This window comes from Equus przewalskii, chromosome 31, assembly GCF_037783145.1.
Source record: "Equus przewalskii isolate Varuska chromosome 31, EquPr2, whole genome shotgun sequence".
Taxonomy (NCBI): domain Eukaryota; kingdom Metazoa; phylum Chordata; class Mammalia; order Perissodactyla; family Equidae; genus Equus; species Equus przewalskii.
This window is the reverse complement of record NC_091861.1, coordinates 26,323,154-26,341,526: the sequence shown is the minus strand read 5'-3', so window position 1 is coordinate 26,341,526 and position 18,373 is coordinate 26,323,154. Positions and strand designations below refer to the sequence as shown.

Here is an 18,373-nt window from a genome sequence, read left to right as displayed (position 1 = left end):
ATGCATGACAAAGTAGCTGTGGGGCATGTAGCAGAATGCATCAGACTAGCTCTCTGGTCTGGCATCGATTGTTAGACAAAGTTTCTGATGCCCTTCAAAGCTCCTGCACATACACACTCTCATCTTCTGACAGATATCGGGATCCAATGGGGAAAAAATGAGGGTGGAGGAGGGAAAGAGAAGGAAGTAGCAATATCTTTTCGTTTAAAAACTGAGGACAATAGGTGTTTATTTCTTCCATGTGCAAAGGATGAAAATACATCTGTGATCCTTTGCACCATGAAACACTTAATGTTTGTTCTCTTATCAGAAACAATTGCCCTACACAGTAGAAACGGTCTTTGAAAGAAACATATCATAGTGAACCCCTATGATTTGAAATGAGTCCCCATCAGTCTGTGGAACAATGACTAAATTGTTGTACCATTTGGTACAATTGTTAAATACATAAATAATTCTTCCATAAAAAAATGATGCCACTTACAGTGAATAAATTTTTATATTGTTTTGCTAAACCTCTTAAACCTTTCTGATATTTAATATCTCATTGCTACTATACATTGTCACCTGTGAATATTTCTGACTTTTTGTTTTGTTTCTAAAGTTTATTTGATGTCCCTCTTGAGCACTGTAAAAAGTACCCGACAAACCTCATAGTGAGTAATGCTTAGTGAGCGCTTTCTGATGAAGCCTCCGACAGTGAATGATGTAGTCTAGGTTGCACAATGTTACTGCTGGGTGGGTTCTAAAGAAATGATTTCAACTGAACCGGTAGTTCTCAAGGAAGGTGGTAAGGGCTGGCAACTTTGCCTTCAAGGCCTGGAGACATTTTTGTTTGTCTTCACTATGGGAGGCGGTAGAGGGAGGAGGGAGAAGGGGGAAGTTGACTCTCTAAAGGCCAAGGAGGCTGATGGTCATCCTACAGTGCACGGGGTTATGGCTCAATTACCCAGCCCAGCATGTTCATCGGGCCGAGGCTGAAAAATTGGACTAAGCAATTCATTCTGTTGAAAAAGGAATTGAGGCTTGAAGAAGTCAAGTAGCCTACCGAATACCACACATCAGAATCTAAGTCTAGTGACAAGGAATTAGTGAGAGACAGGATACAAAATTTGTCCCTGAATGTTAATCTGATACCCATTTCACTGTATCAGGCGAAGGGGTAAATACCTCGTGAGAGACTGGAGGAATTCTGGACCAGGTTCTCTCATTTTTGTTATAACACAGGACAAGTCACTCAATGTTTTTGGGCTTCCGTTTTTCCATTTGCAAAAGAGGTGAGTGAAAATAGATGATTGCTAAGGTCTCTTTTTTCTCTAAAATTGTATTATTGTGCAAATAATGAGGCATTACATGATAGCAGTCTTCAAATTGCCAAATTCCCTTTCTCTATCTTTGTAAACTTCTTCTCTAGAAATCCTAACCCAAATAAAGGCAGAAAACATTGCTGCTAATCCCAACCAGAGTCTTGAGCAATACTCAACTCTCAGTAAATAGTGGAGAGCATAATAAAATTCAAATGCATTATCTAAAAATAAAGTGACAGGAATAATAGGCGTTCTCAGTGTCTATTATTTCCATGGAAATACCAGTTCTTCTGGTCCTTTTATATCCTCTGTACGTATTAACCTATTTTGACTATATACGTGCAATATAAATACTATAAAAATAAAAAAAATCAGCCATGTAAACAGCAAAGTGTTGCCACTGGATTAATTGAAGTGGTTTGACAGATGCAATCCATTTATATATTTCCCCAGATAAAAGTTTCCCAAAGTATTCATGAATCTGTATTTCATTCTTAGTAATTTTAATATTGTAGACAAATAATAATCGATCAGTGTATAAAATTTTCATTTTAATACTCATGTATATGTATTTAGAGCAAAAGAGGGACCAAAATTGCCTGTTATGTTTTGCAGACTGAAAAGTTCAGTAGATTAATTGCTACAATTGTAACATAGGACAATAGATAAAAAGAGAAAATACATAACTGCCCGCTCTTCCCTAAAAACAAAACTAGTACTTGTCACCTGTGTGCATAAAATTTGGGGGTACCATATGACCCTTCATCTTAAATCTCCTTTCATTATAAAACAAAAGAATGAAATTTTGGATGTCAGATGGCTGTGTCATTCCACTAGCTAAAATTTTTTTCAGTCAGAAGAAAATGAGCTATCACTTCATTTCATTTTACTTTTTTGTACAAAAAGAATTTTAATCTGACCCATGAGCCATCATTATTGTTAATCTCTGGATATTTTAACAACATTTTGATAGATTTTAAATCAATTAAGACTGTAAAGGAAAACATCTGTGGTCCTAATACTTTTCGGATTGGCTCTTAATATTGTTTGTATAAGGAGTGTAAAATGCATTTAATCAAAAAAAGCCATTGAAAATTCCATAATTCATCGCAAATTAAAACAGTAGATATTAAAATCACATCAATTTTATTAACAAACATGAAGCGTGTGTATCTATTGGAGAAGATTATTAGAAAAGTCAACGGAAGGAAATGTTTTGCCCATCAAATCCAGCTGTTCAGTCAATGAAATGGAGGCCTGGAGGGAAAGGCAATTTATGGTATCTGATACCCTTAAGAAGTGTTACTTCTGAGAAAACTCACGGACAAGGAAAGCCAAAAGAGATTTTTAAATGAATTATGCTTTACTTTTGTTTTAAAGGAATGATAGTAATATTTCCTAAATTAAATATGGAATGGAATAATGAATGAATGAACATAAAACACAAATGCATTTTTTCAAAAACATCATTATGTAAATATTTTAATTTAAAATATAAAGGTTACTTTTTAGCAAAAAATAGACCCACAAGAAGCATTTTCTTTCATAAATGAACAAAACATAGACTTTGAGCAAAGATTCCACAAAATCACGACTGTACGGTCTGCCTTGATTTTTCGTCTTCCTTAGTCTATTGCTCTTTAGCAAATACAGATGTTTGAAGGATAGTTTAATCACAAAATGGGAGCCCACACGGACTGGTTGAACACTCCATATTTGTGTATTTTAATTTGTAGATTAATATGCAAACCATTTCTTGTTTTTTAAATGAAGATTTCAATTTTTATTCCAACTGTTAAAGTGAACACCCAAAAGAGAAACTAATTATAACAGTATTAACAGAACTTCTGCATTCCTTTATAGTTTTCCAAATGCTTAAAGAATATAACAATTCCTTATATTATTTCATTTCATTACACTTTATGAAGTGCTTTCATATTCATTTTCTATGATCATCCTATACTTAGAAATGTAAGTGTTAAAATTTCGTTTAAGAGAAGGCATTCTATTAGGAGAACAAAAAAAAGTGATTTGGGATTCTTTGAGCATAATGTGCTTTTTTTTTTTTTCTTTCCGAAAACTGACTAATTAAGATAGATGGGAAAAATATGTCTGGTTAAATTGATGTTAGTGGAAAATATCTTTAGTTTTACAGTGCTCCTGTAAACTAGAATGTAACAAAACTGGCACAAAGTTTACATCTGACAACTAAGGGTATTTTTATTATTCTTATTTCCCCATCTTTGAAGTACTCCTCGTTTGTATCTGACTTGTTCCACTTCCAGAATTTTGAGGTTCTACTTGCCTTTGATCTCTCACTAGCAATTCCCAATGGTTCTTTCATCCATGCTTCCTGGCTGCCCTCGACCTAACACCATCTTCTATCCTTGGAACAGGGATAATCTTTCATTTCAAAGGCTTTGGTGATTTTCTGTCGTAGGTCACCCTGACGATATCTTTAATCTTTCTCCATGTGGAAACCTCTCTTTCTTGGACCCGTCGATGGACTTATGGGTTCCATTTGTTCTAAAGTTGCCATGTAGCAAGGAGGCATCTCAGCTCTTCCAATTTAAACGATGCTGACTCCCCTTTTACTTAGATGGAAAGTTATTTCCTTCATTCAAACTTTTATCCTTGAAACAATGAGCCAAAAAAGTGATATTTGCTTGCATAATTGAGCTAACACATCTGAAAATGGATAACTTAGGTTACCAGGCTTTTTATCTCCCTACCACTTACATACAGCTAGATTTTCTCCATTACAGCAAATATGCTTTCTGACTCACTGAGGATAGTGCCTACATGTGTGATTCTCCCTTTCTCATACATAGAAATACTGTTTGCAATAAATTGCTCCCCTCTCTCTCACTCCTTCCCTCCGCTCCCCACCCCCTTCTCGTGTGGGCACGTGATAAAGCAGATATGCTTAACCTATGCACTGCTTGATATCCTTACGAAAATGCAGCTGAGCCAGAGGAAAAATCTTCCCCAGTTTCTCCTGTGCTGAGCCTTTTCAATATGATTTCGTTATTGAGATCACAGTAAACTGCCAAAACATTTGATATGCCCATTTTTCAACTTAAGGCAAATACCATAATACAAAAATAAATATCAATAATATTTAGATGACTCTCTCTTTTGGTTTAACTACGATTCTGTTTTCCTCTATTAAGACTAGCGACCAAGGGTGGTCTGAACACTGATTTGATGCTCAGAAGAATTAGAAAAACAGTGTAGAGACAGACGAGTCTTCACAGGTGACACATCTCTCATAGCCTGCCTGGTGCTAAGGAAGGGCTCGGTCTCACTTCTCTTTCCGCAATCCTTCTTTCCCAATTTTGTTACTTAAGAGTAGAACAAGGAAAATTAAATTTAAGTATTCCCTTCTGGGATATGATAATACGTAAATTTTATGAAAAATATTGGGAAACATGAAGTAAAAAAATGACATGTTGAAAACAAGTATAAGCTAGACTTCATAATGATTTGGATATGTCAGTTAAATGAGATCACATTTATAAAATCTTGACAATAGTGCCTGGCACATATTAAGCACCATTTTTCTTATTAGCTAAATATTTTTCTTATTAACTAACTACCTATTAGTACAAAAATAAGTTTCTCTAGAGATATGTCTCTTTTAAGAAAACCCGCCAAGCCTGAAATTAAAATCTTACCTATGTATGTTCCCAAAAAGATAAATCTCTGTGTGCTGTGTAATTATCAAGGCTATTGGGTCTGACCTAACGTAAGCCTAAGTGATAGCCAATTTGTTTTTCAAATTTCTCATGGACATGAAAGATTTAAAATTTGATTTAGAAATAAGGCTTTATGTAGCTAATTAACTCTCAGCAGACCTCCCAATCTGTCCAAGTATTGGCTTAAGTAATATTCTAAAATATTTTTGTCAGTGTGCATTAAAACAAAATATATGCCACAAGCAACTCAACAGAGCATTATATTTTCAGGACATTTTCAGTTAAATTTCCAATTCATTAGTTTCTCAATATATTTTATGTAATTTTTATTAAGAAATTATTTTAAGTTACATCTTTCATTTTTACCTTTTCTTTTTAACAGAAGGGATATATGTATTGAAGATACTTAATTCTTCCAAATATTGTTACAAATTCCTTCTCACTTACTTTTGTGATAATATTGAAGTTGCATAAGGATATTTGACAATAATCGGGATGTTCACAATCACTGTTCATCCACCTTTCACGAGGAGACATGAATTTGGATTTTTACGTAGAATTTACTGGCTTCTCAATATGCGCCAGCATGCTAAGCCCTTTACCACCATCAGCTCTTTTTTTCAACATCCAAAACAAAATATTTTTCTCCTTTTTATCATTGGCTATCCATTCTCATTTTCTCTTCCTGATCCTCCTTCTAACCCCTTCAAAAATGAAGTGTCCACGGCTCAGAATTAGGTCCTCCATACTTCTCCATCTGAGCATTCTTCTGACACCATCACATTCAGTCCACTGGCTTTAAATTCCATTTGTACCCAGTGATTTCTAAATTTATGTCTCCAGTCAAGACCCAGCGAGCCTGACACTCTTAACTTTAACTGATTTCTGGACATCTCTAGTCAGATGTCTAGTGAGAATTCAAGTGTTAATATGGACAAAACAGAACCCTTGACTGCCTATCCCTAATTGGGGTGTTTCCCATCCTACTTGCTTATGGGGAAGAAAATGAGTCATTCTGTATAACTCCTTTATCTCTTCCACACAGCAACTTCTCTTGATCCTATATCAATTAAATCTGACCTTTCTTTCCAACTCCACTGCCAATACTCAGTCCAGATTACCACCCCCTTTCTCCCTTCTACCAATATAACTGGCTCCTCACTGGTGTCCAGGCTTTGACTCACTTCCAGTCTATTCTCCTCACAGCAGCCAAGGTAGTTGCTTTAATATGGAAGCAAGATTAAACATTCCAAATGACTTCTTCCCATTACACTCAGGGTGAAATCCAAATTCTTTCCATTTCCAACAAGGCCCGACAGGACCCGCCGCCTCTGCTTCTGTCTCCAGCTCCGCTGCGCACCACTCAGCCTTTACCCACCATACTGCAAACACGTGACCTCCTTCCTGTGCCCTGAACCCATCAGTTTTTTGCTTTCTCCAAAGCACCTTTGTATCTGCCAGTTCCTCTTCACATGAATCTTTACATTCTTGTCAGCCAACAAGTAGCCTAATGGCACTTCTTCCAAGAAATCTTCCTCAATCACTCTGTCTAAAGGGACATTCACCCGCCCAATCTGGCCTCTGTCTCTCACATCACACTGTTTTATTTCACGACACTTATCAATATCCGAAATTTTCTCAATTATTTATTTGGTTTTTTGTTTTTTATCTCTCTTCCTAAGATGTAAGCTTCATGAGAGCTGGTACATTTTCTGTTTTATTTACCACTGTGTCAGCACATAGAATAGTTCCTGGCACATAGCAGGGACTCTATAAACAACTGGTGAATCAACAAGTAAATCACTTCATTTAATGGGAACTGCTATTATTCCCAATGCACAGGTAAGGAAACTGAGGACTGGAAAGGTAATTTCCCTAATGTTTCATAATTGGAAAGCTCAGAATGGAGACCAGGCAACATTTCAAAGAATGACTTCTCAAATGCTTTAAAAGTAGAGCTTGTCTGAATCCAACCTTTCTAGTACTCTGTCTTTACATTATTTTCATCAGCTCCCTGACTCCTTTCTTTTGCTTATTTACTTCCCTCAGATCATCATTTCCTCTCATAGTCAAAACTCGCAACTATCTTCTGTTTCATTTATTTTTTCTCAGCCATTATACACCTTGATCAGATCTAAAGTATCCATAAGTATTAAACTTAAACTCAGAAAATAAAAACATGGATCACTGAAAAGTAGAAAGACTTAGGGTTCATTAGGCAAAAATTAAAATCTTAGCTTAGAAACTGTGGAGGATCAGAATTGGCTGCCCCAAAATATGTCTCTTTGCCTTGATTATTTTTAAGAATAAAAGACTCTGAAAGAAACCTTGACCTTCCCCCTAAGTGCCTAAAAGAGTTTAAGATAAAAGGCCTGTCCCAGGATAGGCCATCACCATAGATAACTCTGAGTATCTGTAGACTGGGAGGGTCCTTGCTAAGCCCATTCTTACCTACCAAACATTTGCTTTTCATTTCCATGTGAATTTCCTTCCTCCCCTTTGAGCCCCCAAAACCACTACCCCCAACATCCTCTTTTGTCGTTAGCTGAAGACGGTATTTAGGGTGGAGACTTTGGCCATTCTAAGGAGTTACTCAGCTTCCCTAGGTTTCTCCCATGTGTACATGTTGTAAAGTTCTGTTTGATTTTTCTCCCGTTATTCTGTCTCACGTTGATTTAACTCTTCGACCAGCCAGAAGGACATGAAAGGTAGACGAATTGTCTTCCTCTCCTACAAAACCAAAAGGGTATTTGGAAACCTATGTCTACGAAGTCAAAGTGGAACATTTGGCCTAAAGTATCTGATTGGCAGTCCACATTTATCATAGTAAACAGGCAATAAACGTGTTTCTCTTTACTTTCCCTGAAGTTATAAGCAACTCGTCCCTGGAGTAGAAAACTGTAAGATAGTTCTACCTGATTCATTTAAGATGCCTCTTGGATGACCATGAAAAGATTATCTGGTGTCTATATTTCCTGGAATAAGATGAGAATCTCGTGTGTTTTCCATGATCAAAGCGTTTAGCAAAGGTCAAGTTATTTCCCTTGCACTTCAAAAAAAAAAATCTAGATACTTTGGTAAATTATTCAATGACTTTCACTTTATGTAATATCAAAAACAAATTAGCTGGGGGAAAATCCATTCTTTCCATCATGTCACTCACCTTGAGAGAGACTCAGTCCTATATTTTGTTAACCTTCTTTTCAAGATGACAGTAACACATAACTGTTGCATTATTAATGTGGCATCAGCATTCATAGTAAAGATAAATGAACCAAAGATATCATTTTGCTTTTTGTAAGAGACAGATAGTGTTAGCTGACTTCGATCTTGCTAAAAATATGGAAGTGGCTCATGCACTATGGTTCGCCTATGTAGCTAAATCAGGTGGGTATGTTTCACACAAAAGATCTCTGAGAAACTACCAGCTATCTTCAGTCTTGGTGTGCTTTGCCCCCCATGATGTAGTCATGTCCTTAATTACCTGGTTATTAAGCTGACCACTAAGAAGGCTGAGTAAGCCAGTGGAAAAAGAACAGCCTTACAATCAGACAGAGCAAGGATGAAATCTCAGCCCTCATCCCAGAACTCCCACTTCTTATTAGCTGATGACCTTGGAAAATTACTGTGAAAGATCACCAAAAAAAAGCTAAGGATTTGTTTGTGTGATGTGCGTGTGTGCATGTTTTAACATTTCTCTCCAAACAAATCTTTTATTTTCAGTTTAAATCACAAAACAAACAAATTGCCTAGAATAATCATGGCTTTCTTAGAAAAAAATTGGGATATGCAATTTTATACACAGTGTGTGACCGAAAGACGAGAGGAGAAAAAGAAAAACAAAATGTTGGCAAGAATTTTAAGCAATTTTTTTCTTTCTTTATTTCCTGAAAATTTCTATCCTGTAGAAACTTTCCCCATGAATAGATCACTTAACAACAACAACAAAAGGACAGAATAGAATTAAAATTGTTTTTGTGAGTTTTTAGTGTTTTCTACATATGAGGTTGGGGTGCATTGACAGACAATCCATTCATTCAACAAACAAATTCTAAGGATCTGCAGGCACTCACTGGGACATAAGCAGAGACCCAGGATAACCTACGCGAGCTCATCAGCTACTGTGAGAGACAGCCAAGTAGAAAGATCTCCAAGAGGGTTATGCACAGGATCATCACAGCAGAAGAGCACTTACGCAGGTATGAAAGGAGTGGACGAGCAGTGGATGTGCGGGAGGGCTGCCTGGAACAAGTGACCTTTGAACCAAATTCATAATTTGCCGAGTAAAGAAATGATGTGGAGGGACGAAAAAACAGCATGGCCAACAGTTTGGAGACAGGAAAACATTATTTTTTAGGAAAATGCAAGTTATAACAAAATTGTAGAGTATATGTCACAAAGTAGTGACAGGTAAAGTTGGAGAAATCTGGAGAGATTAAACTAGAACTGTGTGTGCCCTGCTAATAACTTTCATTTTTCCTAAAAGCACAGAGGCCAAAGTAGGATGATTTGACACCTTATTTTGAGCCTGCCCACCATTGTACATTGAGAACATTTTAAATTGATCATGTTGATTCTTCTCTTTATTTTGTTGCTCCACCAATTAGTATGAAGTTGGTACAAGGTGTGTAAGCTAATCAGAAAAATGCCATGCAAATGAGTGAGAATTAAAATAAAACAATTCTAGATTATACAATCATCCTACAAATGTTCCTAAAGTTTCCATTGGCTACTTAAAGAAATAACCAAAACTCTTAAAATTTCAAAATGAGTCTTACTGAAAGGGCTCTCAATCACAAAATGAATGTTACTGATAGGAATATCAACGTAATATAAATTGGAGAATGGCTAATACTGCCCATCTAAAATTTGACAAAGTGGAAATTTACATTACATAAATGACATTTTATATAACACTGGAATGCAAAAAAAAAGTGAAACTAGCAGTGGCTAAAATTGCACATAAAAAATGCTTCAAGATAAATTGAAGAATTAAAACTTTTTTGGGAAATGTAGATCCATATTGTTTGACAAGGAAAATTACACTTGGAGAAATAATAAAGGAAAATACCCAGAGGCATAAGCTATAATCAGTCAAATTTGATGTGGACAAACATTGGTGCATAAATTTAATATAAATTGTAAAAATTAAATGAAAATTAATGCTGTTGAACATTAGCTCCATAAAATAAAAATAAAAATGGAAAAATTGGTTGATTTAATCAGATGATAGAAAAGAATACTCAGGGAATTAAGTTGGCTTAATAGAGTTTTTTCTGTGAAATCTATCCTCAAGAAAAACTTGTAAATGTTGGTATATTCTAATTAAATGATATTTTATGAAAATTGAGTCAAAACATCCTTGAGATCATAATCATGGGATCAGTATACTCTCTATCCCATAGGAAGCCATTGAAGGAGGGATGTAGGTAGCTAAGTTTTGCCTTTTACACAGGTTATCCTGGTAGGGGGAGATATGTACACAGTAGGGATTGAAGGCAGGCAAGATTACAGCCTACTGTTACAATAAGAAATGATAAGAATCTCTAGCAAAGAGTTGTAAAAGGAGGTGGAGTTACAAACCATTTAAAAGATAGAATCCAGAGTAGCCTGAAAATTTCTAAAAGAGAAGATGCAAAGAACTCTGAGATATATAAAGATTTATTCCTCTGCCCCATAACCTTAAACCTGGTCTCGAGAGTTTCTCAGAGGAAGAGCTGTGCTTTGGAAACACGTTTCAATGGTAAAGAGCTGCGAGCTGTGATTTCATGGGATCATGTACATATAATTTTTCATAGTTTTCAAAGCGTTTTCACAAACATTATCACTTTTAATGCTTATACCACTTTACAGATGAGGACGCTGTGCCACAAAGATGGAAAATGACTTGGATCAAGATCACACAATCCACAGAATTAGATTTCCAAAACCTTTCTCACTCTGAATGCCCGGGTATTCTCCAGCTTGGAATGGCTCCTAACTCATTTCCTATGATGCTTAATATCCCTTTTATCTGTAGACAAATTATTGTTTTTGTCTTTAAGTGGAGATATTTAAAATATAGTAACCACACTTTATTGCCATGATATCACCTTTTAACCTCATTGTTATTTATACAGTTTTCTCTAATCTATTCTCACAGGTATCAGGAGAAATATGTGTTTTTAAATTTACAATACAGAGAATTTCTCCTTGTCTATCGGTGATGTTTGTTAAGTTCACTTCACCAGCTGATCATAGACTGATACATCTGCATGTGATGCTGAGCAGCCCTCAGCTCTTGATTTCTGGTCCTGCGTTAGCAGGTCACCATTTTGGAGGACTGGCGATTTTCCTCCAGTTGCTCACATATTGGTTGGAAGTAATTTTTTAAATATGTGAATGGGGATCATTTTCATTTGAATATCGTTGTATGCACTTATAATTTTATTATGTATGCAATACAGACAGAAGAGAAAAGTGAAGTTTTAGTAAAGTAACTTTTTCACTTTAGATACTTGGTCTCGTTTTTAGCAGGAAATAAATGTTTAATCTTTAAACATTGTCGAGCTAAGCACCATGGAAGATATTTGCTTGAGCTTGGGTCTTCCATAAAGAATCTAATAAAAACATTGATAATCTGCTGATTATCTTCTCAGAAAGGAATCAATTGAAGATAGCACAAATGGGCGTAGAAAGGACGTATTTCACTAACATTGACATTATGTATATTTATGCTTGTCCTGGCTGAAAGAGTAGGAAGGTTAGTTTCCTTCGTAATTTTTTCTTGTTTTTGTTGTGATTCCTGAACACACAATCCTCTGCTCACAACAGCCTTTCCCCAGACTCTTGACAGATTGAAATTGAAGTAGCACATTGACATATCAAAAGGAACTCATATTAAAGATTTTAGGTAACACTTAGATGTTTTGTAATCTAAATATTCGTTAGGTCATGTAGACAAAATCTAATGGTTACTGTAATTTTTATTTCTGCATAATTCAGCATTATGTAGAAGTAGATATCACATTATATGCTAAATGAACAGCCTGCAATATATCAGTTTTTTCCTTTATCCTTTCCTAAAGAATACTATCATTATGTACGCAAACTCACAGCACTAATCTTTTGATAATAGGCAACCAGTATGGGGTTAGGTGTCTGGTACTGACGAAGCTATTTAGATTAAATTGAACTTAAGTTGAAACTGAGATTAAGTTAAATTTCCATTCCCATTTTCTCCTGGGTAAATATTCCCACAAACTTATAAGATGACTGAAAAAGATCAAAAGTCTCTGGTGGTGACAGATTTCTTTCTCTGCACCAAGGTGACTTACATACACATGCTCTGAACACAAAACTTTGTCTACACTGATGCTGTGCTCTCTCCAACAAAATTAATTCACCCGACTACAAATCTCTGCTCTCTACCTACTCAGATTGAAATTCATTATCGTGTTGTCTACTAGAAAATGATGCCCAGATACTCTACAAACTTTCTGTGTGCACACAATGCTATGCATAGGGCGAGCCATCTTCCACTTGCCCTTGGGAAGAGTCTCAGAGCATTATTAGTATCAGTATCCATGCCAGTACTTCCAAGGACTGGATCTGACTCTATTTGTCTTGTCACTCTGCTAGATGAGTATCTCCTTTCTCATTCCTTACTTTTCTTCCTAGAGACGTCTGTGTCTGAAGAACAAAATTGACCCACCCAATGAAATGCCATTAGCAAGAATGTCCAAAGAGTAGGGAAGGAAAATTTAGAAGCAACATTCTCAACTACGGATTTTTAAGAAGTCAGGAAGATTTTTCCAGATAAGAAGTAAAAGAAGAATAGGAAAGAAAGAAATAGCAGAACAGAAAAGTTAAAAAGAAAGGCAAAGCCTGCAAATATCTAGATCCAAAATTATTTTATTTAAAAGTCTTGATAAAATTGTCTTACTGCCTCCATCCTTCCACTTTGCCTCTGGCTAATCTTTTCCACTTATATTTCTCTCTCGATCTGTCCTCTCTTTCTGAAATTTTTCCTGTCCTCCTCCTTCTGCTCCCTCATTATTATAATCTGCAGTTTTGTCATAAAACATCCATTACTTTTTCAGTGTCCGGCAAGAAACCAGGTATAGATGATACAAAAAAGACATAAGACACCGTTTCTGCTTTCATGTAGGTTACAATGGCAGTAAATGTACTGACTGGTAAATAATAATAATAATAATACCAACCACAACAACAAATTGAAATAGTTGGGAAAAATGCCAAGGAAAGGTGGTAAAAAGGGTGCAATCTCAGTGGGGATAGTTTGTTTCAAGAGTGACGAAAGAGAACCTTCGAGAGGAAATAGGATTTGCACAGAGCCGTAGAGGTCTTCAGGAAGTGTAGAGAAGCCGGATGTTGACACTGCCTCCTGCTTGTTCTATTTTAACCAATTATAAAAGAAAAAGTAAAAGAACAGCTCCTTGTGCAGCTCCAAGCGCAGCTGCCAGCTCACTGGTGGACTCCGTTGCTCTGGCAGAGTTTAGAATGTACACCAAAGACAGAGAGGAGATCGCAGATGGGGTTTTTCCTCCTCTGTTTTACATTTTTAAGCTGTAGAATGTGGAAAGAAATGGATGAGAGTTCAGACAGATTAGGAAACTATTACACTGTCCAGGTGAAAGATGATAAAGGCATGAATTAGGTGATGGCGACGGAGCTGAAGGAGGGTGAAATGATTTCAGAGATTATTCAAGATCAAAATGACAGGACTTGGGGAGCATTTAAATACATATTTCAGATTGTACCTCTCTCTTTTTTTTTTTTGCTAAATCAAGATTCAGTTTAGGAAAGGAGTTGGTTCCACATCTCTGAGGGATGAGTCTGGAGATGGAGAAGCAGGACCATTAACACATAGCAGGGAAGGATAAGGAACTCTGAGTGCAGAAAGCAAGAATAAAACTAACCGAGGATGGAAGTCCATAGATCCCCAATATTCACAAGTAGGCAAATATGGAGAACCAGTAGATAGATGATAGATAGAGAGAGAAAGATAGATAGATAGATAGATGATACATAGATATGTGTGTGTTATATAGCTAGTATATATAATTACACATTTATAACTACTACGCATATATACATATACGTGTGTATATGTGTGTGTTTTTGGACACATACATATATGAACAGTGTAGTAATAGCTATATTCCTACACTCGTTGCCACTGTGGAAGGATGTCAAGTAGCCCAGAACAGAGAAAAGACCTATCTCAGGATAGCCCTTCTGACCGCGTGCTTAGTTACACAAAGCAAGAGACGAAAAGGAACAACAAACCCTTACTTCCACCTTCCCCCTTCCTCTAACAAAATCCCTTTCAAATTCTAGCAATGATAAGGGTCACAGGCAGATTTTTATTAGGAAAATACCATTAAACATTCAATAAGTGATCACGCTCGCACCTCAAGATCTCTAAATTATACAGTATTTACAACTTAATAGGATTGTTCATCAAATTCAATTCACAATTTGTATCGAACACTGGTGATGTGCAAGGCATAGTACCTGTGTGCAGCATGAGATATTTCTTTTTAATGTAGAAGTAGAAATGAAGAATTATGTCCAGGAAATGAATCTTAACTGTCATGACTCATAACTCACGTAGCGTAACTCATGTACTCGTGGCTGTTATGCTATAGAGGGATAGATCTGTCTGGTGTTACACCTTTGTTAGATCCAGACAACATTTCTCTCTACCTGCATTCTCAAAACCACCCTTGTCCCTGAGCATGACTGAGAAATTTTACACAAAGATTTGGTTTCCAATTATCATACCAAAGAGGCACAGATCAAAGAGATTACAAACTTTTGTGTAAAACTCAACCCAGTGCTGTTAATGCCTTGGCCAAGTTTGACTTTGGCCTTGCCCATATTTGTGTCGTAGAGATTAAACAAAACATCTGATTCTGTGCAGATTTATCCATCGGTATCTCTCTACATTTGGCTCTATTTCTTTATGCCTTTAGAGTACACAGTTTAAATATATTGCCCAAAAGTCTAATATTTCCTATAGACACATAAAACATATAGTCCAACTCATTTGTTGCTAATAAAAAAAATATATAATTTAAAGTATTGCCAGCTTCACAGATTAGACATTGAATCACAAAATGTCTCTCAGAATTCAAAAGTATGATACCAAGATTTGCAGATGCAAATGGTTATATCTCTATATTTTTTTACAGAAATAAGTATATATTTCAGGAAGAGTATCACCGCCTTTTAGAAAAATGTTTGCTCTCAACATTTATCTGAGCAATTGAAGTTAAACTTGATCTTTCAAAATAAATCTATGTACATCTCTTCATTCAGCTGTAATATAAATTATTCAGCAAAATTGACTTAAAGATTTCCAGATCATTTTATACTTTTATTTTGATTATGAATTCAAAGGCTTTTCTTATGGTTAACACCTTTCATAGACTGAGTTGAAATTTTTATGGTGGTTTGCTCTGGGGCCTACAGAATATTTCTGTATTTCTTTATGCTCATTTAGAAATGTTTACGACAGCTTCTGAGTGAGAATTTTGATGGAAATATACTCTGATTTATGATAATACACATATTACCACCTTATTAAAATTATTAATCTTTATAATTTTTTTATTCTGACAAACAACTTTATAGGGACGGCAACTCGGTAAATATTTTCTGTACTAAGACAAAATACTGTACCTATATAGATTTTTTTGTAATCCTTCTTTGCAGTTAAAAAAAAAACCAAACTCTCTCACACTGCTTTCCACTCTCCTTGATTGCCCAAAATACAAATTGACAATATAATATGCTCATGAGGTAGCTACCGGAAAGTCAAAAACGATTTCAAAGTGAATTCCAATAAGCAAGATTTTTAAAAATAATTTTTTTAACTTATTTGGAATTTTCTACAAAAATACCATTTTTAATGTCCTTTCAGTAATAGGACACAGCTTTTATATATAACCTTATAAAGAGTGATATTAAATATCAATTTATTAGTTGCATTCAATAATCAACTGAAATGTGTTCATGACCCAAACTGAAATTGTTCAAGAAATATCCATTACATTGACCATAAGTGTACAAAAATAACAAACTTCAATAAGTACCTGAGGTCCAACGGGTTACATTTTCCTACACAACACCACATTTGCATGGTTCTTAACAGTTTAAATATTTTATCTTGTCAAGGTTCTATTATTTATCTATCACCCAGGAAGGGCGGTGGCCCCACAAGAATTTCCAAACCAAAAAGTCATTAAAAGTATTAGTAAGGAAGCAAAAACCTGATTTAAAATACATTCTGTGATAAGAATATGCAAAAGAAAAGTTCATATTTTATTAAATACTCAGTGTATTAATTTAAACTACCTTACATCTATGTATTCAATAAAATATTTCGGTAGTAATGAAAATTTGAGGAAGGAGACTACTGGTCCGAAAAGAGGGAGTGGCTTACATGCAACCAAAGTTATATTAAGACTTAAATAAAATTCATTTTTTGTTAAAAAGATAAAAAGTTACTGATTTGGTCCTTAAAAAATTCCTCAGTCTTTCATCAACTTACATTCATGTTCTTGGGGGTTACACAATAATGTGGCTTTTGTCATACCCTTGAACAGTTTGTGAATAAAGATACAGATAAGACATTGTTTTCCTTGTAAATTGTGATTTTTCCCCCAAGCATTTATGACTTTTTAAATAGAAACAATGTATTCTGTCACATAGCAAGCCGTGTGTCTCTGAGCCACAGCAGCCGTGACCATTTTACAGCGGGCTCCCTCACTTCCAGGCACCAACACTTGATTAACATTTATGTTTATTTCAAACCAATGTCCCCCCACAAGAAAACACAATGAAAGAAGTATTACTATTCCCATACTTACCTGTAACATACGCTCCTGGGTCCAGAAAGGCAAAGCCAAAAGCCAAGAGTTTAAGCCACAAATACATGGTCATTTCTGGGAATCAGCCGTATTCCTCTGAAACGGCATGCGTCCTTCTGAAAGGCAATTATAATGGTTATCTCTGTAAAAATTTTTCTCAGTGGAACTGAATCAAAAAGAAAAGAAATGAATGCATACTCTTCACTGTGGTCTTATCAGACGGGGAGCAATTTCCTCCTCTGCTACACTGAGAGCAAACCGCTTGCTGGCTGCACGAACTACTGTGAGGTTGTGATGTCAGATTCGGTTTTACTAACTTCTCCAAAAATACTGTCAGGGGTCCTCTTTGCAGGAAGTCAAGAGAGTTGTTCAAATTCAGTGCAAAGACATTTTACTTCCTTAATTTAACTAATTTAATTCACTAAGTTAGTAGACCTTTTAAAAGATTTTCCCTTCCAGGAAGATGTTTTTTAAGTATCCAAATAGTATTCCCTGACGATATCCATTGCAACTTTTCTTTAAACATCAAATCCCCCCAAAATAATCAATAATTTTCTGGTCTAACGGATGATAAGACAGATTCAGCGTGGGTTTAAAAAAATGATGTTGTTGTCTTTTTACAAATGTATTTTTAATTAAAATAGCTGTGACTATGAGCACAACTCCTCAGTAGGTAGGCCTAATAAAAAATATTTGTCAGAGCTCACAAATTTCAGTCCTCGGCCCTTCAGCCTATTTCTTAAACTACATTTGCAATGGAAATCTATTTGGGGGTTAGCTTTGAATAGCTTTAAGCAAATACCTGTGACCTGTTAGCTTGCTCTTATGGCAGTATATTTGACAAAACCAGAGGCCAGGAGGAAAGTGCATGACACACCATCTTTTAAAACGGAGCTAAGTATATGAACTATACTCTGTAACAAGCTAAAGATGGGGGTTTAGAAACCTTAAAGAGACATTTTAAAAAGGGCTTTGCAGATCATAGTTTGGAAGCAATAGTAAGAACTTAGGAGATTCCATTCCGTTTCAGTCAGATGGGCAGAGAGATTCTACCCGAGGAATACAGAGATTAATTAGCAATGAATGAGTTGGATTATATATTTTATTTTAATGTATTAAAATTGAATTTAGTGCCTACAGGAAATATTAGCGTTTGGGGTAGCAAAATTTACATTGCATACTATAAATGTATAAGGAAATGGAGCTCAATGAAGAGAGACGGCAATGATAAGTATGTGCACAGTTCAGATGCTCTAGAACGGAGGCAATGGCGAGCTGGAGTTTGATATCCCTGAGATGCAAGCATCAGGAGGGAGGCAAGAAGGAAGGCCCTAGCAGCGTGTTGGGGGACAGAGCACAGCTCCCCTTTGACATGGACAGCACTAAAGTGGATATCTAGGCTGGAATCTAGTCAGCAGCTGGTCTTTCAACAGGGCATTTGAGGAGGAAATCTCCTCCACTTTATCACATATGGGCCTGGCCTTCAGGC

The 18,373-nt window shown here is 35.9% G+C and overlaps 1 protein-coding gene across 14 annotated transcripts in view; it reads right to left on the bottom strand.

Annotated features, from left to right (window-relative positions):
- The window catches only part of PTPRC (protein tyrosine phosphatase receptor type C), a 117,343-nt gene extending 100,049 nt beyond the window's left edge, over positions 1 to 17,294 (bottom strand). For 5 of the 14 annotated variants that reach the window (XM_070602430.1, XM_070602433.1, XM_070602434.1 and 2 more), the window contains exons 1-2: positions 17,083 to 17,223; positions 16,885 to 17,000 (exon numbers count right to left, since the gene is read on the bottom strand). In XM_070602430.1, the coding sequence (XP_070458531.1) occupies positions 16,885 to 16,957 (73 nt within the window). In that variant the 5' untranslated portion in view covers positions 16,958 to 17,000; positions 17,083 to 17,223. Of the gene's footprint in view, positions 1 to 16,884; positions 17,001 to 17,082 lie in introns of all 14 variants that reach the window. The other 9 variants (XM_070602442.1, XM_070602445.1, XM_070602441.1 and 6 more) reach the window with 8 other exon arrangements.
- Between the last annotated feature and the right edge of the window lie 1,079 nt (positions 17,295 to 18,373).